General features: G+C 48.5%; 1 protein-coding gene across 2 annotated transcripts in view; it reads right to left on the minus strand.

Annotated features, from left to right (window-relative positions):
• Positions 1-26,202, minus strand: part of Wdr91 (WD repeat domain 91) — a 28,396-nt gene that overhangs the window by 1,164 nt on the left and 1,030 nt on the right. For both annotated transcript variants that reach the window (XM_021648762.2, XM_021648763.2), the window contains exons 2-14: positions 25,698-25,877; positions 24,724-24,931; positions 23,172-23,254; positions 22,003-22,133; positions 20,929-21,094; positions 14,174-14,332; positions 10,563-10,750; positions 9,691-9,841; positions 7,574-7,668; positions 7,290-7,452; positions 4,185-4,293; positions 3,489-3,601; positions 1,954-2,151 (exon numbers count right to left, since the gene is read on the minus strand). In XM_021648762.2, the coding sequence (XP_021504437.1) occupies positions 1,954-2,151; positions 3,489-3,601; positions 4,185-4,293; positions 7,290-7,452; positions 7,574-7,668; positions 9,691-9,841; positions 10,563-10,750; positions 14,174-14,332; positions 20,929-21,094; positions 22,003-22,133; positions 23,172-23,254; positions 24,724-24,931; positions 25,698-25,877 (1,944 nt within the window). The remainder of the gene's footprint in view (positions 1-1,953; positions 2,152-3,488; positions 3,602-4,184; positions 4,294-7,289; positions 7,453-7,573; positions 7,669-9,690; positions 9,842-10,562; positions 10,751-14,173; positions 14,333-20,928; positions 21,095-22,002; positions 22,134-23,171; positions 23,255-24,723; positions 24,932-25,697; positions 25,878-26,202) is intronic.

The following is a 26,202-nucleotide window of genomic DNA, read 5'->3' on the forward strand; positions in this document are numbered from 1 at the left end:
TAAAGATGGAATCTGAAGTTTAGCAGACTTCCTACGTAGCTGAACCATTGATGGCATTTAAAAGATTACATAGGAAGATCTGCCAATCTATCACCTGATTATGGAGCGAGTCTGATTGTGCATCACATAAACTGATTGGGCCAAAGGCTGCATATTTAAAATAAAATGCATATACAACCATTCCTCCATACAGACAGCAAAGAACAGCTACCCCAAAAGTCATCTAAAACAAGCCTTAAAGGGGGAGAACTAGACTTGGAACCTGTGGTGTGTTCTGGTATCTTGAAGGGGAGGCCCACATGCAGTTAACCTTTGAGGGGAGGCTGGGAACACAGCTCTGCAGAAAGAGGAGCCTTCCTGGTGGCAAGCCCAGGTCTCAGCAAGCAGGCATCAAGTTGGTGTGAAGCTCCTCGCTGCCCATGTCAGCCCCACTCAGCCCCCATGCAGAGTCCATCACTGGCTTCTGCCCATCCTGGGGCCCAAGGCCTGCCCTCATCCATGTTTCCAACCCCTTCTCATTCTAGCCCACAGACTGGAGCCTCCCTCTAGGCCTTCCTGAGAACTCAGCGTCTGTCACCTACTTTCAGTGCTGCTAACTTGTGCATGAACCCCAGGAGAGCACAAATCACATTTCCTATTTCCTTGGTCCACTCCACACTACAGGGGTGCCAGGCCTAGCACACACTGCCAATCAAAACCCATGATGCTGACTGGGGAGCAGTGGTTTCAAGAGACATTGAGAGGACACAGTAGAGGACCCCCTCAGTCTCAAACACCATCAGCAGAGAAACACCAGTGAGCACTGAAGATAGATGACCCACAGCAGACATGTGGCCTTGGGCCTTGTCACTCATCCATTGGACAATACTAGTAAAAAGGACTTGCAGCAGCTTCATCAATTGTATAAAACCCCACAGTGAGCAATTCTGACTTGAGAGGTTTTGTTTGTTTGTTTGTTTGTTTGTTTGTTTGTTTAATGTATAAACAGGAACAAAAACAAGCTGGACAAGCTGGCAAGAAGGCTCAATGGATAAATAAATTTGCTGCCAACACTGAGGACTTGAGTTTGGTCCCCAGGAATCACATGGTGGAGGACTGACTCCTACAGGCTGTCTTCTGACCTACACGCACACAATGCCATACATGTACCTATACATAGAGACAGATAGCTAGGTAGATAGATGATAGATAGATGGATAGATGGATGGATGGATGGATGGATGGATGGATGGATGGATGATGGATGGATGGATAGATAGATAGATAGATAGATAGATAGATAGATAGATAGAATGCATTTTTAAGGAGCTGGCTAAGTGGTTAAGAGCACTTGTTACTCTTGCCAAGGACTCAAATTTAACTCCTAGCCCCCGTGTAGGGTTGTTAACAACCACTTGTAACTCTAATTTCATGGGATCTGACACTTTCTTCTTGGTACCACCACACACGTGCATAAATACACACAGGACACAAATACACACATGAATAAAAAGAAAATAAATCCTTAAAAATAAAATCAAAATCATGTAGACAACTTGTATCCTCGCTTGACAAAGGACAGCTTCAAATTTCTGTCTACATGTGGACTTTGATGTACTTGACCCATAAAATAACCTATTCAAAATCAGTCATGAAAGTGATGCAGTGCCCCATTTAATGTCTTCATTAGTATGTGCTAGTCCCAAGGAATAAGACAAGAAAAGGGCAGAATCTTATCAGATGCAGGACACATGGCTACACTCAGCTATGCAGGGCACAGGGCACAGGGCACTCAGCTATGCAGGACACATGGCTACACTCAGCTATGCAGGGCGCAGGGCACACTCAGCTACCCAGGACACATGGCTACACTTGACTACGCAGGACACAGGGCACAGGGCCACACTTAGCTTGGTCGGCCAAGCTACCTCCAGAGAGAAACCCCTGCCCAGCAGCATTCTGCCACCCAGTTACCTTGTAGATGATGCCCCCTGTGGCAGAGCACGTGAGCATGTAGTTGCCTTCTGAGTCGAAAGCGAAGAGCCGGCCCCTGGGAACTTGAACCTGCTTGTAGCCGCTGTAGCCAGACAGGACGAAGGGCCCGGTGGCATCCGAAGGGAGGCTGTACTCAGACACCTTGAGGCCACTCTTGTGGATGTTCCACTGGATGAACTGCAGATACAAAGCACGACAGGGGCTCCCTCAGCCCCACAGGCCACGCGCCAGAACCCCTCAGAGGCCCCCACAGCAGTCACTACCTGAAGGCAGGGCCAGCACCAACCCCAAGCAGTGACTGGCTGGGGCAACTGGCTCCCTTGCCAGTTCCATGAAAAAGCCTTTCATGAGCAGGCAGTGGCACTGGGCTGGGGGACCACAGCCTACTCCTCTCACCAATACAATTTTCTTCAGGGAAAAAAAAATGTCACATCCAGTCCTCCTCTTTCCTCTAGCCTGAGCTCAAGAGAGGGGTAGGGAGAGCACCGGCTTTGCAGAGCCTCCTGGTCTTTTGGGAGGCAGTGTGCGTGTGTGTGGTTTCGTGTCAGCTTCATCATCATCATTATTTCCTGTATTATAAGAATTAGGGCCCAGCTAGAGTTTTCTGGACCTTGGAACAAAGTATAGACAGGCAGATTATAAACACATTTTTAGTTTCTCAGCAGTGTCGTCAATGCTGTGTTCTGTGTTCTGGTTGTGATATGGACAGTCTGGTGCATGTCTAAAGTCCCATTCCTGGGGGAGACTAAGGCAGGAGCATCCTGGAGCTCAGAAGTTGAAGCCAACCTGGATACTACACTATAACTTGAGTAAATATATAAATAAGCCCTACAGTTAGGTGGGGCGGCTCACATCTGTTATTCCAGCACTTAGGAGGCTGAGGCAGGGTTGCCCCAAGTTTGAAGCCAGCCTGGGCTACAGAGAAAGATATAATCTGATAAACAAACAAATAAATATTGGTTTTATAGCCACCACTTTCAGTGGCGAATACTATCAGTATAAAATCCCATGGGTTCAGGAGGGTATATGAGACACCTAGGTTTTGTCCTACTTCTGCCTAACCTCAACTTCCGTCCAAGGCCACTGTTGTTCCCACTTCATAACACACCCTTCCACAGAGGAAATCCACAAAGGGCATTGTCTCGTACTGTTTTAGGAGGTGGGGGTTTCCTTCTTACTGTTTTGGACTCTGCTCAGCCCTCTTTCCCAGTAGGATGCTGACTCCAGCCCCTCAGCAAACCCCATGCTTTGTCTTGTGACCATAACCAACCGCACTCACCAAACATCTTCCCCCAAACATCTTCCATCTATGGTGAGATGAGTCAGTTTTGCCACGAGCAGGAAGAAGGCTATGGAACACCCGCCTCTACAAGAACAGCCCATTCCTACTGAACTGCTTTGAGACAGACTTCTAGGCATTCTTATTTCACAGAAGATAAAGTGGAGGCAGCAAGAAGTGCAAGGCACCAGAGCTCACGGCGGTCCAGCCACTGCTAACTGCTGCTGCCACCCACCTTGCCGTCCTCGCCCACGCTGTACACAGCGTTCTCATCACAGCTGAAGTCCACGGAGTAGACCTCCCCGCAGTGGGCCTTCCAGCTCATGGCACATTCGTGCTGCTGCATGTCTGAAAGAGGAAGATGTGGGAATGCCTTCAAGTACAGCGGGAAGCCCTCACCCCCATAACAGCTGCCCTATAGGCCAGGGGCCTCCTGGACCAGAAAGTGCTGGCCCTGCCAAGGCCACCTGCCTCTAAGCAGCCAGCCTCCTGCCTGGGTCAAAGGGAGGATTGGGGATCCTTGGGAACAGCTGGAGTTTACCTGGGCTCCTATATCTAGGAAGAAAGGAGTCCTTCCTACCAGACCTCCATAACTGCCCCAGGGCACCTTGGAAATCTACTGCATAGGCGTTACCTTATCCCATTTTAGAGCCTAGGCCTGTCTCCCTGGGGACAGAGAACAAGCCACCTTACAGCAAGTGAATAGGCACTGTTCTGCTGTGACTGCTTACATCCCACATGGGTGACAAGGACTCAGGTCAAAAGACTAATGAGCCCTGCCCCTCCCACATCTACAGTAAGCACATACCAGTGACCACTGTGGAAGTCCTGAGAACCAACGTCAAGCTCTAGAACATGCATTTGAACTGGGCTTTGGCAATGGCTGGGTCTTTGAGGAGGGGACAGGGACTGCCATAGCACACTTACGCACCGAAGAGCCGGATGACGCCGTCAGCTGCCCCTGTGACCAGCAGGTTCCCATTATGGTTGAAGGCTGTGCAGTTGATGGCAATGGGCTCTGGGTCCAGTGAGAACTGAAGCTGTGAATACAAACAGAAGCACTGTTATCAGACTAGTGCAATGCAGACCCTCACGGGACCCCCTGCTGCCGTGGCCTGCTTCTGAAAAGTGTGATCTGAGTACCTGTCAAAGCACACTGGCCGAGGTGCTCTTCTGAGAGGTGGTATCATTGGGCCTGTAGACACTCTAGTTTCTGCACTGAGGCTATAAGCCATGCCAGGGCAGTGAGGAATAACCCGTATCTCAGCAGCCCGTGCTTTCTTTCCTCAAGGGGACTCCAAGCTAAGTCTTACTGAACACTCGTGTTGCCAACAGTAACTAACAGTCCATGATTGCCTTTCACTACAGGCAACCCTAAGCAACAGAGGACACACACAAGCTGCTCCATCCCTTCCTATGGAGCCCACATCTCAACAGGACCTAACAAAGCCAGAAGATGTAAGTAAGGTCTACCAAGTAAATAATCCAATGATAATGAGGAACACCATTTCCAACAATATGGAATCCTCCTGGGACTAAAACCACAAGGCCGATGTTAGATGATGTCATTCACACACAGGCACAGTAGTGAGCTGTAAATAAAGAGGTCCTCTGAGACCAAAGACAAGGGGAGGGCAAGAGCCTGTGGACTAGTGAACCCAATCAACATGAAAAGTTCAGAAGCCTGAAGCTCAAAGTGAAAGGTCTGGACAAGTCCAGTGTTAAAAAATTTCCACACACTGCTAATACTCCAAAGAGCAATATTCCTTGATGCAAGAATGAACTGGAACTTCACAGAAAGTGCTAAGAAAATGCACCTCTCTGCCAAGCATAACCACAGGTTGGTGTGGATTTATAACCAAATTGACAACCCCTGTATAGTCTAAGAATAGATTTCAAAGTTGTTAGTTGTTGGGAGAGACCCTGGGCACCTAGCAGAAGTGAAAGCAAATCTTTTCCAGAGAAATGCACTTCCCACACACAGAGAGGCCTGTATCTCCAAGGTTGAAGGGCCAGAAACGAGACCCTGAAGTAGAAATTACGGGACATGGGAAGATAAGAGGAGAGGAGAGGCATCCTTGGAAACAGCAGGAAGGAACCAGATGAGAGGAAAACTCCAGAGCTCTCAACAAGTTTAGCAAAAGGCCAGAGAGTGAAGGCAAAAGAGAAGATTGTAGCATGACCAAGCTGGGGTGTACGGATGGCGCTGCACTCCTGGAAATGAGAAACAGGACCTGAAATCAATGTCCCCACAGGCAAATGAGAGGCCTGGGGACAGTGGGAAGGACCTGCGCTCTGTTAAAGCTGAGGAAATGATGTCATGAAAAAATGAAAGAAAAGTCCTAAGAATTATCAAATTGGTGTTCCAGAAGGCAAAAAAGAACCAGAGAAATGTTAACACTTGAAAGAGATGACTAAAAGTTTTCCAGAATGGAACAAAGACACAAATCCTCCCTGCACTCTGCCCAAAGTTTGGCTATGAGTTTCAGCATCTCCTTCCATACCCTGCTGGGTAGAGGCTTTGAGAGGTCCCCTGTGGAAGGTTCCTGTCCTGTTCTCTGTCTTCTACTTCTGATGTCTATCCTGTTTGCCTTTCTGAATGAGGTTTTAGCCTCTTCCCTAGGGTCCTCCTTGTTGTTTAGCTTCTTTAGGACTATAGATTTTAGCATGTTTATCTTATATTATATTGCTAAGATCCACTTATAAGTGGGTATATACTGTGTGTCTTTCTGTTTCTGGGTTACCTCACTCAGGATGATATTGTCTAGTTCCATCCATTTGCCTGCATATTTCATGATTTCCTTGTTTTAATTGCTGAGTAGTATTCCATTGTGTAAATGTACAATTTCTATATCCACTCTTCAGTTGGGGGACTTTTGGGTTGTTTCCTGACTCTAGCTATTATGAATAAAGCTGCTATGAACATAGCTGAAAAAAATGTCCTCATTGTATGGCTGAGTATCTTTCGGATATATGCCCATGAGTGTTACAGCTGGATCTTGAGGCAGCACTATTCCTAATTTTCTAAGAAAGCTCCAGATTGATTTCCAAAGCAATTGTACAAGGTTATATTTCCACCTGCAGTGGAGGAGGGTTCGCCTTTCTCTACAACCTCTCCAGCATGTGTCATCCATTGAGTTTTTTATCTTAGCCATTCTGATGGGTGTGAGGGGGAATCTCAGGGTCATTTTGATTTGCATTTAATGGATGACAAAGGACAGTAAGCATTTCTTCAAGTGTTTCTCTACCATTTGATATTCTTCTGTTGAAAATCTTATGGAAGAGGGGAGATAGAAAGACTTGGAGGGGACAGGCCCTCCACAAGGAGACCAACAGGGCCAAAAAACCTGGGCCTTGGGGACCTGCAGAGACGAATACTCCAACCAAGGACCATGAATGGAGAGGACTTAGACCCCCTGTTCAGATGAAGCCCATAGGCTGCTCAGTTTCCAAGTGGGCTGTCTCTGACATGAACTCAGTGGCTGGTTCTCTGATCACCTCTCCCTTGAGAGTGCAGCCTTGCCAGGCAACAGAGGAAGATGATGCAGCCAGCCCTGATGAGACCTGATAGGCTAGGGTCAGACAGAAGGGGAGAAGGTCCTCCCCTGTCAGGAGACTAGGGGAGGAGCATGGGGGAGAAGAGGGAGGAAGAGTGGGATTGGGAGGAGATGAGGAAGGGGGCTACAGCTGGGATACAAAGTGATTAAATTGTAATAAATAACAATAATAAAGAAAAAATTTAAAAAGAAAATAGGGGGAGAAGAAGGTGGGTGAGCCCTCTCCTAGAGCCTGAGCTGCCCAGCCTGTTGGTGGGTTCTGGGCAACCTGAGTCAACAGCACAACTGTAGTGCTTATAATCTGCCCAAATGGGGCGTGCTACTTTTGAACACTTGAAACCTAGAAATGTTCTCAGAAATAAAAACCCCAGACCAAAGCATTAAAGGGAGAAAAGACTCATCAGAAACACAGGGAGGGTGTGTGGTGTGCCCTCCAGACAGTGCGCCCAGACCCGGGGGACCCACAGCAGGCCCTGTACCTGCTGCTTCATGGTTTTGGTGTCCCACAGCAGCAACCTGCCAGGAACCTGGTTCATGCCTTTGCTGCCGACATCCGGGGAGTCCGCCTGGGAGGTGAGGCTCGGAGCTGCGGCTGAACAGACGAAAGAGGCCCCATTGGGGCTGCAGGCAAGAGACAGGATTCTGTAATATACACAGGTCGGGGTCAGACAACTGCCACCACAGGTGATACACACGGAGGTGGATCCCACAAAGCAACCGCGGCAGCCTGGGGCCTTACAGTGCAAGGGGAGGCTCCGCTCACCTGGGCATGTCATCGCTGATGTTGATTTCACACAGGTTCTTCTTGGCTTCGGTATCATAAAGACGCACAGTCCCCACACCACTGCCCAGCAGGAGCTGGAACGAGAAGAGGCCGGAGGCTGAGGAGGACAGCACAAGGGTCAGGGAGGATTCCACGGTGAGAGAGGCCAGGCCCACTCCCATATGGTCTGAAGCTGGGCAGACTGCAGGGGTAAGCTCCTTACCACCTTCCCAGGCAGCCAGGGGGACTCTGGCTGCAGCGGACCTCACTTAAAATGCCATGAAGAGGGGCTAGAGAGATGGCTTAGTTATAAGAGCACTGGCTGCTCTTCCAGAGACCCAGGTTCCATTCCCATCACCTGAAGAGTATCTTACAACCATCTAAAACCTCAGTCCCAGGGGATCTGATGCCCTCTTCTGCCTCCTCAGGCACCAGACACATATATGGTACTTAGATATACATGCAGATAAAACACAAAATAAAGATTAAATTTTCTTTTCTCTCTCTCTCTCTCACTTTTTTTTGGGGGGTGGAGGGAACAGTATTCAAGACAGGGTTTTTCTGTGTAGCCTTGGCTGTCCTGGAATTTGATCTGTAGACCAGGCTGGCCTGGAATTCAAGAGATCCAATTGTCTCTGCTTCCCAGCTAGGATCGCCAAGCTGATTAATTTTTTTTTTTTATGTATTCTGATGTGAAAGGGGTAGGATACTGTTGAGGTGGGATTAAGCAGAAGGTTACTAGACCACAGATGTGTGTGCCTGAGTGTGTGTGTGTCATCATCCTCCGGATAGATGAATGATGGGTTCAAAGTGAATACAGTCTCTCTCTCTCTCTCTCTCTCTCTCTCTCTCTCTCTCTCTCTCTCTCTCTCTCTCTCTGTGCCTGAGTGTGTGTGTGTCATCATCCTCCGGATAGATGAATGATGGGTTCAAAGTGAATACAGTCTCTCTCTCTCTCTCTCTCTCTCTCTCTCTCTCTCTCGTTGTAAAAGCAAACTTTGCCCCCAATTCCCTTCATAGTTTTCTTTCTTCATGGAATCTTTCCCTCTGACATGTGCTCCCAACATGACGTAGCTTGGGAGCCTTCACCAGAACTGAACAGATGCTAGAACCATGTTCTTGAGCCTAGAGAATCGTGGGTTAGATAAATTTCCTTTCTTCATAAAACCTGTCTCAAGTATGTTATTATTGCAACAAAAAACAGACTTCTATGGTATCTGCAGAAGAGGAGGAACACTTAGAACGAGTTCTTTCCTCCTTCCTTGCAGCTTTAAATCCCAGCTGTTCTAACCCTTCCTTCTCGCTCCTACTTTCTCTACCCTTCTGTAGACATGGCCCTGGTTAGTCCTGGGGCTGTGGTGACTGTTCCATTTGCCTTTGCAGGGACAGCTCTGCCTCTGATTCCATCAAGGCCTCCAGAAGTATATATAGTGGGTTCTCCCTGCCTGCGGGATCTTAAGACTCATTTGGGTAAAAATTTAGAAGAAAATAAGAGAAATGACAGCTCGGGTCTGGCGTATCCTGAGGAATATTAGCTAGGTGATGGCCTCTGCACCCACTTGGCAAGTGGGCACCAGCTCAGGGAAAGCCCTGAGACAAGCACCTACGAGAACAATTCCTTCCTGTGTTTTCTGGAAAAATCAGTACCTGTCTCTTGGGCTATAAGCAATCAATTTAACTCCTTAACTGTGAATCCTATCTCAAAAAGAAAGTCCAGTGGAAATATGAACAATGGGCCACTCCTGAACAACTGGGCCTGTGGGAACCAGAATCTGGAGCACTGACCTCCCAGCAACGTAAGCTGCGGCTCTTTGGGCTGGGACGGGCAGGCGTCATCAAGAGAAGAGTATGTACTAATATGTACCAGAGGGGGCTGGGAAGCCAGAGTCTCCTGAGACAGACCAGCACACAGGATAAAGTCTTCCACAATCTCCAGGAGTAACCTCACTGCCACCCCAGGTAGACGCCTGCTGGGCCAGCCCAAGATATACAGTCCTGGGCCCGTGATGGAGTTTGAGGAGGAGACTCAGCTTACCTCCTCAGCTGGGCCTGTCAAGAGCCTGAGAACTTCTAAACTTGGAGCACAGAACAAGCTTTGCATGCAAAGTGTCACTTACCAGCCTGTCTCGCTTGGTGGCCCACTCCAGAGAGAGCAGTGGTGACTTAGAAATAGAGGACGCTTTGGTCTGCATGATGGGGTTGAAGGACCACACCTTGATGACCCCATCTATGTCTAAGCTGGCAACTCTCCGACCAGAGCAGTCCACTCTGTGACAGGACAAAGTGGATGTTAGTGTCCTGGCCTCGTCCTCTCTGTCCAAGAGTGATACCATCACTTTCCCAACTTACCCAATGCATTAAAAATAATGCTCAAGGCCTGCCCTGAAAGAATACATGTAGAATCATTCATGGCTCATCTTTCAGACAAAGTAAAGCCTGGTGAGCTGACTTAGATATCTGGAGCCCACGTAAATGTGGAAGGCCCAATTCCTAAGAGTTGCTCTTTGGCCTCTATACACATGTGTACATTTATACACACAATGAGCACACATACACACAACAAGAAACACATAAATAAAGAGACAAATGGAATAGCAATGCACGCCGTGCCATGGGAGCCTGCGCAGTGAACTCGAGATGAAGTGCCTTCAGGGCACTTGCCTTCGGAGATCTGAGCATCCCCGTCAGGCTCCAGTTCAATCCAAGGGCCAAGCACAGTTCAGGAAACAGGACGCTGCCTACACTTCCAGGCATACTCCCTCAGGGGTTGTCCTTCAAGGCCATGCTTTTGCTATGTTTAAATATAAACTTACACATGGTAAAAAAATTCCATGCACATACTAACATAAAGCAAATAAAACTCAGTGGTCTGAGGGAGAATACTACAACAGCAGCATCCAACAGGCCTCTATTCCCTTTCAGGGAAGCTTCCTGCCACCAACATTCTCACACACTGTCTAGAATCCGAGACCCCAACTCCCGGGCCCACCTGCAGTGCATGATGGATGAATGGTGCTCCCCATACTCCTCCTGGCTCAGCACTATGAAGGGCTGCTCGGAGTGGCCTCCCTCAGAGCCTGCTGTGGACACCCGGGCCAGCGACTCTACTGGCCCTATGTGGAGTTCCGGGCAGGGCTCAGCCTCTGGGCCACTGCCTTCTGGCTTCTTCTCTGTACACTGTGACCAGCAAAGCAGGGACATGTCAGCTTAGAAAGGGTCCCCTCTACCACAAGAGCATACTAGACGACTACGGGTGGTCATGGCCATAGGTCAGCTCTGAGCTTGAGAGCGATGCACAGTTCCCCTGGAAGAGGAGGGTGCCAGCTTCCTGGAGACTGCAATCCCCTCCCAGGCCCTGGTTGGGGAGAAGGCTAGGCTTGCTCTCTCTGATGGGACTGGGGATGGCTGTGTTTGGATGCAGGCCAAGCAGACGGTAATGTCCCAGTTAGATTTACTGTTGCTGTGATGAAACACCATGACCAAAGCAAGTTGAAGAGGTTTTATTTGGCTTATGCTTCCACATCACTTTTCAATAGATGGAAGTCTGGACAAGCAGCACAGGAACCTGGAGGCAGAAGCTGATGCAGAGGTCATGGAGGGGTGCTTGCTCTTCAGGGCTTGCTCAGCCTGCTCTCTTATAAAATCTAGGACCACCAGCCCGGGGATGGCACCACCCATAATGGGCTGGGCCCTCCTACATTAATCACAGATTAAGAAAAATGCCTTACAGCAGTGGTTCTCAACCCACAGGAATCACATAGCAGAAATGAAAATTCATGAAGTAACAACAGAATAATTTTGTGGTTGGGGTCACCACAGCGTGAAGGGCTGTCTTAGAGTTGCAGCATCAGGAAGGCGGAGAACCACGGCTCTACAGGCTTGCCCACAGCCCCATCTTATAGAAGCACTCTTTCCAGCTTCCCTCCTCTCAGGTGACCGTGGCTCATGTCAAACTGTCATAAAAGCAGGCAGCACAACTGAGCTCTTGTCAGCTTGATACACAAACACATCGCTGATAAGCCACAACCTTTCCTTTCTTGTTCATCCCCAAGATCACACATTAAGACATCACAATATAAAACATTTCATAAACTTAAAAAGTCCACAGCCTTACAAATTCAAACACTTCTGAAGTTGTCTCTTTAAGGATAGCTAGTCTCTTTTAAAATCCAAAGTCCTGTAAAACAAGATCCTTTTTTTTTTCTTTTTTTTTTAGTTTAAAGTCTTTCAACTGAACGCCTGTAAAAATAAAAACAAATTAAATACTTTCTCACTTCAAGAGGCAAGAACCAGGGCACAGTCATCAGAATCTGAACAAAGCAAAACCAAACTCCAACAGTGTAAATAACTCAGTGTCTAACGTGTGGATTCACTCATGATCTTCTGGGCTCCTCCAAGAGGCTTCTGTGGCTCCGTCCCCTGCAGCACACTCAGCTTGTCTTCTAAGCTCTGGCTGGCTCCACTCCCCGCTGCTGCTGATCTTGATGGGCGTTCATGGCGCTGGCATCTCCAAATTGCAGGGGTCTCTGCTGCCACTGGGCTGCACTTTCACCAATCGCCTCTCATAGGCTCTCTTCATGGTGCCAAGCCTCAGCTTCTCCGCATGACCCCTTCAATCCTGCGCCTTCAACTGCTACTGAGGCTGCACCTTCACCAATAGTCTCTCCTGGACTCTCACAGGGCCAAACCTCAGTTGCTCTCCATGACCCCTTCATGCCTGCAAAACCAGTACCAGCTGGGTGACTCTTACACTGCCAAGTTCAGGTGGCCGCCAGGACAAGATACAGCCTTGGCCACCTCTGGAGAGTTAGCTTCTGTGTGCTGACTCTCAGGAACACTTCCCAGAAGATTTCACCTCAGTGATGCTGGTCTCTTTTTAATCACCATTAATTCCTCAGCTCCATCTGACCAGCATCAATTGTCCCAGTAAAGCAAAGGTTTCACTTAAATGGTGCTGGTCTCTTGTAAGTCGCAACTGATTCTGACCCGATACCACAAAATATTAATTCAAAATTGCAAATACACAATGGCTCTAATAGTCTTTAAATAACTCTCAAATTTCCCTCTGAATCATCACAAGCCAGGCCTCCACTGCCTGCATTTATCTCAACATTTATTTCTCCCAAGCTCCCACAGAACAGCATTGAGCCTCAATGGATCTTCTAGCCCAAAGTTCCAAAGTCCTCCACAACTCTCTCAAAACCAATTTCACTGTTCAGCATCAAAAGAAGTCAGGACAGAAACTCAAACAGGGTAGGAACCTGGAGGCAACAGCTGAATTGGAGGCCATGGAGGAGTCCCATTTATGGCTTGTTCCCCTTGGCTTGCTCAGCCTGCTTCCTTATAGAAGCCAGGGTCACTAGCCCAGGGTGGCACCACCTAAAATGGGCTAGGCCCCTCTCCCATCAATCACTAATTTAAAAAAATGTCCTACAGACTTGCCTACAGCCCAATATTACAGAGGCATTTTCTCAATGGAGGTGTCTTCCTGGTGATGACTCTAGCTTGTCTCAAGCTGACATAATCTAGCCAGCACAAGCAGGGAATGAGACAAGTTTAATGGGCGTTGACTGTGGGTCAGCCTCGTGCTGAGTGACTCACGGCTAACCCCTAACTTACTTCCAGATGGTATCAGTACCACCCCACTTACAGCTGTGGGCATTGGACTGAGGAGAAGTTATGCCCTGAGAGCACCGGCTGGCAGAGGGAATAACACGGAGTGAACTAGATCTGTCAAAATGAAGCCTGGCCCCAACAGTGCACCCATGACAGTATATCCTCCTGATATGGGGACCAAGAAAACCGCGGCCAGTGGCCCGGCATGAAGACAGGCCTAAAAACCTCAGCGACAGTCCAGCGCCTACCTCCCTGTGGCACCAAGTGTCCTTTACCACAATCCCTCAGTGCTCACCCGGATACAGCCAAGAGCTACCGCACACTGGCCACCTGGAGGCCCTGACACCCTTCTAGCCACCCCTCAGGGTAACAACACCCTATCAGAGGAGCTGCAGAAGCTCGGGGACTGCCATAGGAGTCCAAAAGCAGCCGGAACCCTCCAGAACATCCCAGTGTGTGCTCCCCACCACCTAGCGGTGGAACACTAGGCCGCTAGCAATAGGGCCCAACAGGGAGAAAGTGTCCAGGAGGTGAGCCAGTAAGTCGCTGGGGCTTGAGGCAGAAACAGCTGGCGGCATCAGGAAGAACAAATGCTCTCTCACATTCCCAGGGCAAGGGGCCCTGTCTCCAGGGCTCCCAACAGGGAAGATACGGCTACAGTGAGCAAGTACATGGCTGTCAGCACAACAGCCACACAGCAGGGACTGCAGGGGAAGCCAAAGGAAGAACTGCTGTGGGACATGGCGTCAGACTCTGAGGAGATCAAGTCTCAGGTGCTGTGCCATGCTGACACACACAGGTCAGCATGGGAAGGACTGGTATGTGGGGTCCCCAGAACTTACAGAGACCTTTCTGGCTCCACTTGAGGAGGAAAGCAGGCAAAACAACCCAACTACCATGGCATGATAACAACCAACCAGAGCAGGCCCTGCTTGACAGCAGAACTCAGGAACCCAGAGGATCAGCAGCCCGGGCACCCTATACCTGGGAGGAGGAGGTAGAGAGCAGCTCCCTCCTCTCCTTCCCGTGGTCCTGCAGCCGCCGTTGTCGCTGATGTGTCCAGCTGGCCTCCCCAGAAACTGGCCCGCTCGGAAGGCTCTTGCCGTCCTTGGCCCCAGGCACTGGGTCCTTTCCCTTGGTAGCCTAGAGGACGAGAAGTCGGCTGTGAAAAGTCTCTTTCAGGCTGTCCAGGCAGTAACTGCACCAGGAAGGATGCAAATTCAAGGGAGCAACTGCTCTCCTCACCAGCCCCCAGAAAAGGCCCTCCCAGGCTGGCCTGGGCAGGAGGCTCAACCAAGGCAGGCCTCCAGACTGAGCTCCTCCTTGCTCAGTCACCTGCTGGCCTCAGCCTGCACTCCTATCTGGACAGAGGCAGAGATAAGCCCTTTGAGCCAACAGGAACAATCAACTTTTGTTACAGTGAAGGACCCCAGTTCTTACTAGCAGGCCAGGTCCTACACAGGGTAACAGCAGCATTTATACGTTACAGCATTTGGACAAGATTAAGTAGACATACACACACACACACATACACACACACACATACACACCAGCCAATCTCCTCTACAGCGAAAAAGAAACACAATACAGTCTGCTGTTTGGGTTGCCCACAGGACTAACCTGGCACCTGTGAACATACAGTAAAATGGGCTGGGGTGGGGAGGGGGCCCGGTCCCAGAGCACTTGCCCAGCAATTGGGTTCAATATCAAAAAGAGCAAAATAGAACAAACAAAAAAACCAGGGCCACTAAATCATTTGGTTTGAAAATGACTAAAGTACCAGATATAAAACAGAACTATCTCAAAACTCAAGGGTCTCTGTGTCAGATAAAGAAAGGAAAGACGCTGAAAATTTTCTGACTTTCTTCCACACCAAGAGTGTTAAGGTTCAAATCCATGGCAAAGGGATGAATCTAGTAACCTCCATCTACCCAAGACAGCCCATCCCTTTCCATACGCAACAAGAGGTGAAGAAACTCTTAGCTGCAAATGCTGACGCAGGGGAGTATCCTGGAGTGCAAACTCTCACGACACAAGCTACCATTCTCCTATTTACTGACTTGGAGGGCAAGGAGTAACGCCCAAAAGCCGTCCCCTGATCTCCACACCTGTGCTGCAATATAGGCACGCACGTGTCTGTCAATTGTCTGTCGTCTCTCTCTCTCTTACATGCATGCGCCCATGCAAATACGCACGCACACGCGCACACACACACATACACAACGTTTTAATCTGCACTGAGATCCACTGTATACACATCATGCTGGCAACAGTTCCAAGGCTGGCACCAGAAGCTGCTGGCGAGGCTGTGGAGAACCGGGACCTCTCATCCATTCCTGATGGGAATACAAAATGATAAAACCCAAAAGGAGATGGTAGGGAAGAGTTCTTCATGCTCTCCTTCCAGCTGGCCAGTGAGGGGGAAAGTGGGTAAGAACAAAGAGGCTAAGACATAAGTGAAGGTGGAGCCACAGCACAGAGAGCACAGCCAAAACACTGGCTCAGAGTTTCCGTACGGACAGGGAGCTGGGGGATGGAAGATGCTGGGAGAACTGTGTACTCACTAGATGAAGGCACCTGCCGACAGGAGACTCAGGCCTTTGGAGTTTCCCTCACACCTGCACAGGCAGCACTCTGCCTCATGACAGCTACACAAACGAGTGCAGGTCTGCTGGCTAGATGAGGCCGCAGGAGCAGAGAGTGTCCGCAAGGACAGTTCTGACACTAGCCGCTCTCATCCTACTACAGGCCGAGTGCTCCTCACCAACCACATAAGACCAAAACCGTTGGGTTTCATTTTTTCAGGTTTTAGCATCTTTGCATACATACTGTGAAATATCTTGGGAATGTGACCCACATCTAAACATAAAATACATTTATGCTTTATATATTTCTCCTACATACAGCATAAAGGTATACAATATACCTTTATATTATTATACATTACATATAATAATAAACATATTAATATATCAATTATACATATCACCTGTATATATAAAATCTTATACAATAGTTTTAAAGAGCTGCTAATTTAGTGATAGGGTGCTGTCATGTGCACAGCCCTAGATTTAGACCCTAGCCCGGAAAACAAATAAAGCAAAAACAAACAAACAAACAAACAAACCCTAGATATTCTGGCTCTCACATTCCCTGGGAAGACCCAGAGAGATGGTAGCCAGAGGATAAAAGCAGTGTCGTCACACAAGCCTGATGACCTGAGTTAAATCCCCAGAACCCACGGTGGAAGGGGACAACTGGTTCCTGCAAATTGACCCCTGACCTCTACACATGTGCCATGGTGTATGTTCACGTGTATAGGTACACATGATAAGAATAATAACAATGATAATAATTTATCTTTAAAAAGAAAAAAACAGAAGAAAATAAAAAGGGGTCCTTCCCTCACCTGTCAGGAGGGCAGCAGCATCGATATCTTACCATGCTGGGGCCCCAAAGTTTCTATTTTCCAAAATGAAAACATAAATGGGTATTAACAATGGGCATACAGTAGAATCAGAGAGGCCTTTCAACAATGGAGCTGTTGATTCCAAGAGAGCCATGGGCCTAAGTGTGACCTCTCAGCGGCTGCTGGGGAAGAGCAGACAACATCCTTCAGCTCTAACTGAGGGGTTCATGAGATAGCAATACGGCAGGTATCTGTGGAAAGCAGCTGTCCATGAAGCACCTCAGTAAGCAGGCAAGTGTGTGCTTGGCTATAAATGTGCACAACTCTTTTAAAAAATGTTTTCCGTGACGTAATTCATCAGTGGAGGGTTTAAGGACAAACCTCATAAAGATTCTAACTAGTGTTGGGGCTGGAGAGATGGCTCAGTGGTTAATAGCACTGGCTGCTCCTGCAGGCTCCCAGCACCCACATGGAGCCTCCCAACTGTCTGTAATTCCAGTCCCGGGGTAGCCAACACCCTCTTCTGGCCTCTGCAGGTACCCCAGGACCATATGTGTTGCGCATATATACATGCCGGCAAACACACATAAAATAAAAATATACCTTTAAAACAACCCTAACAAGTGGGCTCATACAGCATTCAAATGGCCTAAATAATATCCAGCCATAATCTGCATGGCTCCCAACAGTTCAGGAGAGGTGTCTACAGCCTGTGTTTTGGTATGTGCTCTTTCTGGAGACAGAAACACAGTAACTTACTTGTCAATGCCTGGGCAGACACAGGATTCCAAAATTCTTCCTAGAGAGCTGTCCAGCTTTGATGGGAAATGGGTCCCACCTGAAGGCCAAGGCCATCCAGAAGGCAGGACCTCATAAAGCATAAACTATAGATGGGCGCCTTTCCCGTCCGGCCCAGCTTCCTGGGCACACACAGGCCCAAGCCAGAGCCCTTATCACTGCTGTCTCAGCAAGGAGGAGGTAATTTGCAGAGGCTGTAAGTGCTTTGCTTTGTGACAGACGATTAAGGGCTATCTCTCAGTAATGAGGTAATTCCCATCTGCGCCCTGGGGCTCACTCAGTGGGTGGGAAAGGTCCAAAAGAATCACTCCAGGGAAGGACAAAGCAGAGTGGAAGCCCCCAAAGCCAGCTGTTACTGACCCGACCTGTTGGCTCTTGCTGTTACAGATCCCGAGAGACTTTGGAGGCTGTGGTTTTACAGCTATCCCCCTCACTCCCAACTCTGCCTCCGATGACTACTGAAAGCCTGGAGAGTGTTCACAATGGTGTGAAGCCAGATGTGATGGCTCTGCCCTTTAATGGCAACACTTGGAAGGCTGAAGCAGGAGGACTGTGAGAGTTTGGGACCTGACTGAGCTATACAGCATGGGACCCTATCTCAATAATAATAGCAACAACAGCAACAATAACAATAATTCTACAAACATTTCGGTAACTGTGGCCGTAATTTCAATGACCTATCACAAGGAGGCAAAAGCTGTGAATAAAATTTACAATGCTGTATGTAATTAATATGTAAATTAGGAAGGTCTAATAAGTTTATATGTTGCTCATTTAACAATAAAATGCCATTTACATTTTCTATGTGTTCATCCTTTAACAGCCTAAAAGGAAGACGAATTCTGTGGTGGCCATACTGGGAAAAGATTGAGGCTGACATGCGCTGGCCAAGCAAGCTAGTGTAGGGCCCATGTCAGTGCCCACAGGAACATGCTACCATGTCACAGGACGTGCCCCTGCTGCATACTGCATTTGATGCTAGTGAGAGAGAACTCTACCACACTATCTAAACATCAGCTATGACAAAGGGACAGACATTATAAAGTCTCCCAGAGTGAGGAGCCCATGTGAGGGATGTCAAGCCATGGCAACAGGAGTAAACAGAGGTGGGGTAGCTCGGCGTGGAAAGACCGAGCTGTTCTACACAAGAAGCTGCATTCTGTGCACCTGGGAGGGCAAGCCCAGGTCATCAAAGGTCAGCTAAAGGGCCTTTATGAAGAGACACACAAACGCCCCTTGGACAACAGTGAGGGAGAGCCACTGATGCGTAGGAAAGGGGAGGGGGGACTTTGGAATCAACTTCCAGCTCTAACATTCTGTTGTTCCCTTGAGCCTCAAATCTACTGGTTACCCTTAGAACTGAAACAAACGCTAAGCTAAGGAATCTACCATAGGCTGAAAAAAAGAAATGAGGATGCCGGGACTTGGTGCAGTAGTTAAAGTGCCTGCCACATGAGCATGAGTGAGGGTCTGAGGCTAGCCCCCACACCCACACTGAGCTCCAGGCGCAATAGGAGACACTGCTCAAAACATCACAGCGACAGAGAAAAAGACATTCAGTGTCACTCTCTGTCCTCTGCATTTGCGCGTGCACACACACACACACACACACACACACACACACTCATGTACACATACACTCCAAGAGACACATTCAGAGAAAAAGTTAAAAATACTTCCTTAATTCCTTTTCCCCCTAGAACGTAGACAGCTGTGGTTGCTGTTAAGGATCTGGAAAGTGCGCAGTGACTCAGCTTTGGCTCGGTTGTATTTTAGAAGCAAGCTAACAGAAGCTTCCCCTCACCTCTGATATACACTGCACACAAAAAATACACCATGCCACTCAAACTTAATACGTGACCCGTAATTCCTGAATATGTCCTGAATATGTGGCCACAGATTTATCCAAAGCAGCCTTTCAACCGAGCAAAGCTGCATTTCAAGAGACTCAACGCTCCACCCACCATCTTTCAAGCTTCTAAAACACTGCTTGGTGAGAAAGATGCAGAAAGCGAACAGTAGAGCAGTCTTAGCCTCATTCTAAAAGACCTGAAGTTGTACTGTTCAGATGTGAACTTTCAGAAAAGCAATTGCAGTGGTAGCCTGGATTGATTTCTGCCTGTCCCGACCCTCACAGATGCCCAGGTGACAGTCACACAGCACTACGTGATTCCTGGGACCGCCAGGAAGGAGCCCGGCTCGTACTAAAGCGTACGGTTTGGCCTTTGCTGGGTATGGCTGATACCAAGGGCACTCCTGTCGGCTCAACTGTCCCTCCTAGGGAGTCAGCACTACTAATTACCCCAAGCAGACTGAGGAGGGTTTGAATGTTCTGAGGAGGGAACCGTGAGCCAGAAGTAAAAACAAAGTCTCCTGAGTCCTCACTCCCAGGGTGCTGCCCAGTGTCTCCAGCTAAACAATTCTAACCCAGACACCGTCCTGTGGCAATCTGCTGCAGAGCCCTGGCATCCTGGGCACAAGCAGCCATCTAAACTGGTCCGCCATTTACACTCAAGGGTGGTGGAGGAGGCAGGGACAGGCTGACACCCGGCCTTTTCAGTAACTTGTCAAACACATGAAAAGAGAAAGCAGTAAGGTCTAAAACTCTGAGTCCAGTAAGCTTGCAGACACCTCCAGTATGCTATGAAGGGGCTCTACTGAGCCACATCCCCACCAGCCATCTCCAAAAGGGGTGAATTCTGACAGACTCTGCCAGGACGGCCCCTCTGTGGAGGACAACCCCTCAGTGGGACTCCTGGCTGCTCTGGACATAAGTTGGCATCAAAGGCCTCTCACTATGTAACACAAAAGTAAAGAATGAAAGAAGTCCTTCACAAAATCAGCAAACACCAATGTTTGAGTGAGAGATACACACTTCATTTACTGCTAGGCCAAACACTCACTTATATCACTCAAAATTCCAAATTCCAAAACCGTCAGAATTCACACTGGAGCTACCTACACACTGAAAACCTCCTATGAGCTCACAGGAAATCTGAGCAGAGGAAAGGAAGCCTGCTCCCTGCTGCCATCCGACACTTCACTAGTGGAGTGTGGCAGGCTTGGAGTTGTCGCAGAGGCACAGGGTTGCTGGAGGACAAAGCCGCTTGGGGCTGGGAAGCCGAGAGGAAGGGTCTGAGGTTCGGCATATCCACTGTCAGCATAGCCGTACCCTCTGCCGGCCATCTTAGCCTAGGCCCTGCCCTGCCAGCCAGAGGTGACATGGGAAAGGGGCTCACTGCTGGGATTTTCTGGGTTCTTTCCCCCAATTCCTCCTCTACAGTTTTATCTCTGTCCTCAGCCTGCAAAGACATCACTGGTCTGTAAGGTTGTGGGGGGCATAGGAGGGTTACAGGGAAGGGAGAAGAAAGGAAAGGGGAAATGAATTTGGGATTTCATAACACATCCAGAAATTCAGCCCTGAAAAGAGGACCCACAAGTCCATGTGTGACAAGGGATCCTGGAGGAAGGTGTGAGAATAAGCAGCCAGAAGCACTCTGACTAACACTAGTAAGGCAGGGCCCACACTTACCTGAGTGCTGAAGGGTTCTTTCTTGGCTGAACTCTGGGCCTGAGGGGGGCCTTGGGCAGGCGACAATCTTGAAGGGCTCTTCTTACCCTGAGGCAGCAGTGAGGACAGGAAACCCCCTCGAGGCGACTGGGAGAGGGAGGCGGCCCTCTGGCTGCACACTAGTGCTCTGGCCAAGAAAACACACCACAGCATTAGGGCTGGAGGGGAACCAGGGAGATCAAAGAACAGCGCTCCTGGCTGAGGTCAGTGACTTGGGCCTTAGCTAGGTGCTGAGACCTGCACTCGGAAGGTGACCTGACCCTGGGTACCATTTCCTGAGGTAAGAGCCAGGAGCTCATCTGACCCCAAAGTGAAGTCTGTGACTGTTCTTAGACATAGGAAAGCTCAGAGCTGCCCTGCCTGCTGGCTGCTGGCTACACATGTTACTGTGTTAATCCTCATGGAGATGAGCTGGGGTGAGACAGGACAGACAACAAAGACTAAGCATGAAGAAAACTGTAGAAGCTCACTATGGCTGATTGCCATTTACCAGGCATTGGAATAGTTTGAGAACGAGGTTAAATAAAATATGCCACTAAAATGAACTCTGTGTGTCTCCTTTTACTTTATCCACACATCTAATAAAAACCTTCTCATCACATTTCTGATTAGCACCTGACTTCCAGCTACAGAGCTCAGACTTCTGCTTCAACTGGCTGGGGTTTTTTTAGTCACTTAAACTTCTCTTCCAGACCATCTACCTCTTTACACGCTCATCAGCTTCTCCTGGAGAAGACGCCCACCTGTGGTGACCAGTCTGCCATCCTATGAAGCAGCTTCCCTTGACCCTACTATCGTGGGCCCTGACACCGCTGTGCAGTTCCCCATCCCGGAAGAACCTCAGAGAATAGGGACCTTACAAACACAACTTGGAACCAGGTATGCCAAAGCCCTCTCTGGCAATTCTGCCTCAGAAGACGGAAGGCGCCACCAGTGAGGACATCAGCATCAGATTCAGACCACAGAGAGATCAGAGGACAGAAGAGTACAGACAGCAGCCCTCCCTCCCACCCATAAACCCTCGAGCACACTCACAGCTCCGAGTCCCCAAGGCGGTCCATGCTGGAGACGTAAGGTGGCAGCTTGTGCTGAACTACGGCCTCTTCTTCTTCCTGCTGTTGCTCTTCCTTCTTCAGCCGATGGATTTCAGCTTGCAATGCAAAAAGCTATGGAGGGGCAAGGCCCAGTTAGCCAGTGGCCTCACATGGCCCTCCCTCTCTGAGGGAGCTTCCTAGACACACCACATCCAGACCCAGCATAAAGAGCATTTCTGTCCGTCAAACAATGGGAAAATGAAAGAGCCACACCTGACGAGTTAAGAAAGCCAAACACCCTTAGATATCCATAACCACTGTGGGGTTTTTTCCTTTCTATCATTTGATTTGCTTCCTTTTACTTCACTTGTTTCTTCCTGAACTCACTGAAGGGAAACCCTGCTTTGTATTTGGAATCTACAAAATGAGCCTTTGAAACTTGCAGAGAAAAACATTTTTAATGATTATGGTTTTGCAGCATCTTTAGTCCTTGCCTGAAGATAACAATGCAACATCCAAGAATCTCAACACCCCAAATAGCTTACAAGCTTCCTCTTCCCAACAGTGTCACTGACAGAGACTGACAAGCTGGGAGCCCCCTTGGGCAAAATATAAAGGCAAGCACAGGCGTCCTGGACCTCTTCTTTTATCAAGGGTGTCGCTGAATCAGAACTTTACCTGGCCTTTAAACAGTATGTGAGTGGCTACATAGGAAAAACGCTGGGAAGATGACTGACAGCTAGAACTGGAGAGATGGCTCAGCAGTGAAGAGTGAGTGCTGCTCTTGAGGACCCACATCAGGTGGACCACGGGTTTATAACTCTAACTCCAAGGGATCTAACACTCTCTTCTGGCCTGCATGAGCGCCTACACCCACATACCACACATATACTTTAAAACAAAAATAGATGGAAAGAGCCAAGTGTTGCAAACACACACTGCCTTTTCCTTCTTACAGGTTTGTTCTTGATGCCACAGTGCTCAGGTGACAAACCTGATTTCAAACCTCGATCTCACCTCTGGTTACCACAGTCGGCACAGCCCCAGATCCCCAAGAGGGTGACGCACTTTCATCTGAGAACAGTTCACCTTTTCTATATTTATCCAGCTCCCCAACTGCTACCCAAAAGCAGAAGTACTTCCCAAAGAGCACGGCTGCTCAGAACAAACCTTCTGACGCAGAACCTCATTTTCTTCTTGGACCTGGTTGGTCCTCTGGCACTCAGCATCAAAGTTCAGGATCACAGGAACCGGTGTGCAGAGTTAAAGAGTAAGTTTCTTCCCAGCAAGATTTCAAAGTCCTTCCCAGGCAAACATTCAAATCTGAGACACGAGGCATGGAGGACAGACCCGGCACTGTGGATAGGAGTCTCTTCCAGTCCCTGGGCCTGTTCCTCCAGACCACCTCACTCTTTTGGACGGAAAAACACATGACAGTCTGCCTGGCCAGCTCTTACATAAGACATAAATCCAAACTTGGGCAATTCCCCCCGCCTCCCCTGTGCCGGCAGTAAAGAGCTAATAATCAGTGAACTTCACAGTCTAAGCTTTAGCGAGGTCCGTGCCAACACCCAGCTAAAAGCAATACTGGAAGCAGAATCCGCCACTAGGCTTCTCCCTTCTCCAGGCTGTAGCTCTCCCTGGCGAAAATTTAAATGGATAAATCACTCTGTAGATTACATAGCTCACGACCCTGAGCGCTCCTACACTCCAGCTGGTCCTTCCCAGAGTTCTGATGGAAGCACAGAGAAGGCAGGGCCTGTCTTAGGGAGGCAAACTGTAGTGCTGGTGTACATGACCTAGTTTGCAGGGTCATGACTTGTTTTGTACAGAAAAGATAATAAGCAACAGGTTCCAGCTGCCCTGGAGGGCCCATGTGGTCATGCTAAGTTCTTTGTAGAGTTCTCAGGGAGAAGAGGAAGAAGGAGAAGAGAAAGGCAGATCTGGTGAAGGCTGATTCACACTTATCCACAACAGGAAGGAAAAAAACAGCAAAGGCAGGAACCTCCATCAGAAAATATCCCTCCCAGAGGTTAGACGGCTCCAGTGGGTGGGCCTCTACCACACCCACATTTATCAGGGCCTTACCAGGCAGCCCCATTTCGAATGAGACTGCCTTCTCCCCTAGATTTTTAACCCAGTAGGCATGAACAAAGAGACAGATTCTGACATCAGATCTTGGGCCTTCAATAATATAGTCATAGGCAGTGAGCTACAGTGTCATTTTCTCTCCCTCTTCCTCTCCCCGGCCTCTCTCTGTCTGTCTCAAACACTAGAATACATGGTCTTAAAGCTGCTCTATACTCTGGCAAGTTGAGGCCCACTGGCAGAAAGCTGAAGCTCGAGCAGTGGTTTCATCTGCCACCAACCCCCAGCAAAGGCAAGTGACACCCCCATAAACATGCACAGAGAGGGTGCCCTCAAGCCTGGCTGCTCCTAACCCTCGAGGTGACCAACTGAGCCAGGTACCAGCACCCAGAAGCTGCCAACTTCCCTAACCATGCATATCAGCTATTACTGACAGCACAGATGCAGAACTAAGAATTATGACTCCTTGGGACTCCTGACAAAAATAACCACAATGTGTCCAGCCCCTCACATGACACATGGCAGAGAGATATGGGTATTTTCTAAAGAAATGGCTGCATCATGAGCAGTGGCCCCTGATCGCAGTCTAGGTACCTCAGACTACGGCCACAGCCACAGGCAGCAGAAAGGATATGCATGCACTGAAATAGGACGCTCAGGAAGTTGTGCAGAGAAACAATGAAAGTGTCGGCCCACTGGCGGGAAAAGTAAGTAGCGAAGGTGGGGTTGGTGTCTGGGGATGGCAAGAAGGGCAGGACGAACCAATCCTTCCACTCAGCTTGGTTCTGGAGCTCCGTGGCCTGCTTTGCAAAGAATTCCTGTGCCTTGTCATTTCTATTTGTCTGCCAAGATACAAAGGAGGGTAAAAGGAGGGGAGAGAGACAAGTCCACAGGTTAGGTTCTCCACTCTGGCAGAGCAGGCAGCTTTTGAATATCTCCTGGCCAGGAACAAACCAATATCTATAAATACAACATGAAGGAAATCATCACCCTTTTCTCATTTCAAAGCTAATTAATACTAAAGTTCTGGGGCTGGGAACAGCTCTATTATGAGAACATTTGTCTTGAAAGCAGAGAGCACTGGGTTTGAGCCCTAGCACTGAATAAAACCAGGCATGGTGGCATTTGAAATATAGAGGCAGAAGGATCATCCGCAATTACATATCAAGTTCAAAGCCACCCTGGGATACATGAGATCCAATTTCAAAAAAAAATAATAATAATAATCTGAGGTTCTAGTGACAAGTGCCATCCTGAAAACTACTCCCTGGTTGATGTTCAAATAATCTAAATAGGTTCCCCAAATCAGCTACATTTAATTTTGTTTTTTCCAAGACATGGTTTTTCTGTGCAGCCTTGCCTGTCCTGGAACTCACTCTGGAGACCAGGCTGTCCTGGAACTCAGAGATTCACCAGCCTCTACCTCTGGGATTAAAGGCATTTCCTACCACTATCTGGCTACAGCCACATTTTTTTTTATTCACAGTTTATATTTTTTAAAATGCTACACAAGTTTACATGCTTAAAACCAAAGAGACACAGAACTGGGGAAAACAAATCAGACAACAGGACACGGGAGGCAGGGAAACAGTCAAAAACAAGAAGTACCTGGATAGTGTAGACAAGATAGAAGCGGAACAGGCTGGTTTTCAGTTTGTTGATGGTAGGTCGATAGATGTCCTCCAAACGACTGAAGAGCCTTCGTTCCAGGTAGCTCCAATAATCCCGAAGGGCAGCCAAATCATACACCTGCATCAATTGTTGCAACTGGTCCACGATCTTGTCCACCTGGTAAGAGACAGCATGGTTAGCGGTGGCCAAAGAAAAGGACATTCCCACCTCACTACAGATAACACCATTTTGTATTCTTCCTGGGGCTCCCAGAGTAAAGAAATACATACCAGTTGGCGATCTATAAAATTTCTGAAACATGTTCACATAACACTTTAAATTATTTTCTGATGCTAGATATAGGGCTTGATGCTCTGGCAAGCTCAGAAATTCAGGTAAGCAAGAGCTTTGGCTCTAGTTGTTGGCTCTCCTTGACCAATTTGGCAATGTCACTTCAACTGTGCTCTTGATTGCCTCACATTGTAAAAATAAATAAGAGCAA

This window comes from Meriones unguiculatus, chromosome 3 (genome assembly GCF_030254825.1).
Source record: "Meriones unguiculatus strain TT.TT164.6M chromosome 3, Bangor_MerUng_6.1, whole genome shotgun sequence".
Taxonomy (NCBI): Eukaryota; Metazoa; Chordata; class Mammalia; order Rodentia; family Muridae; genus Meriones; species Meriones unguiculatus.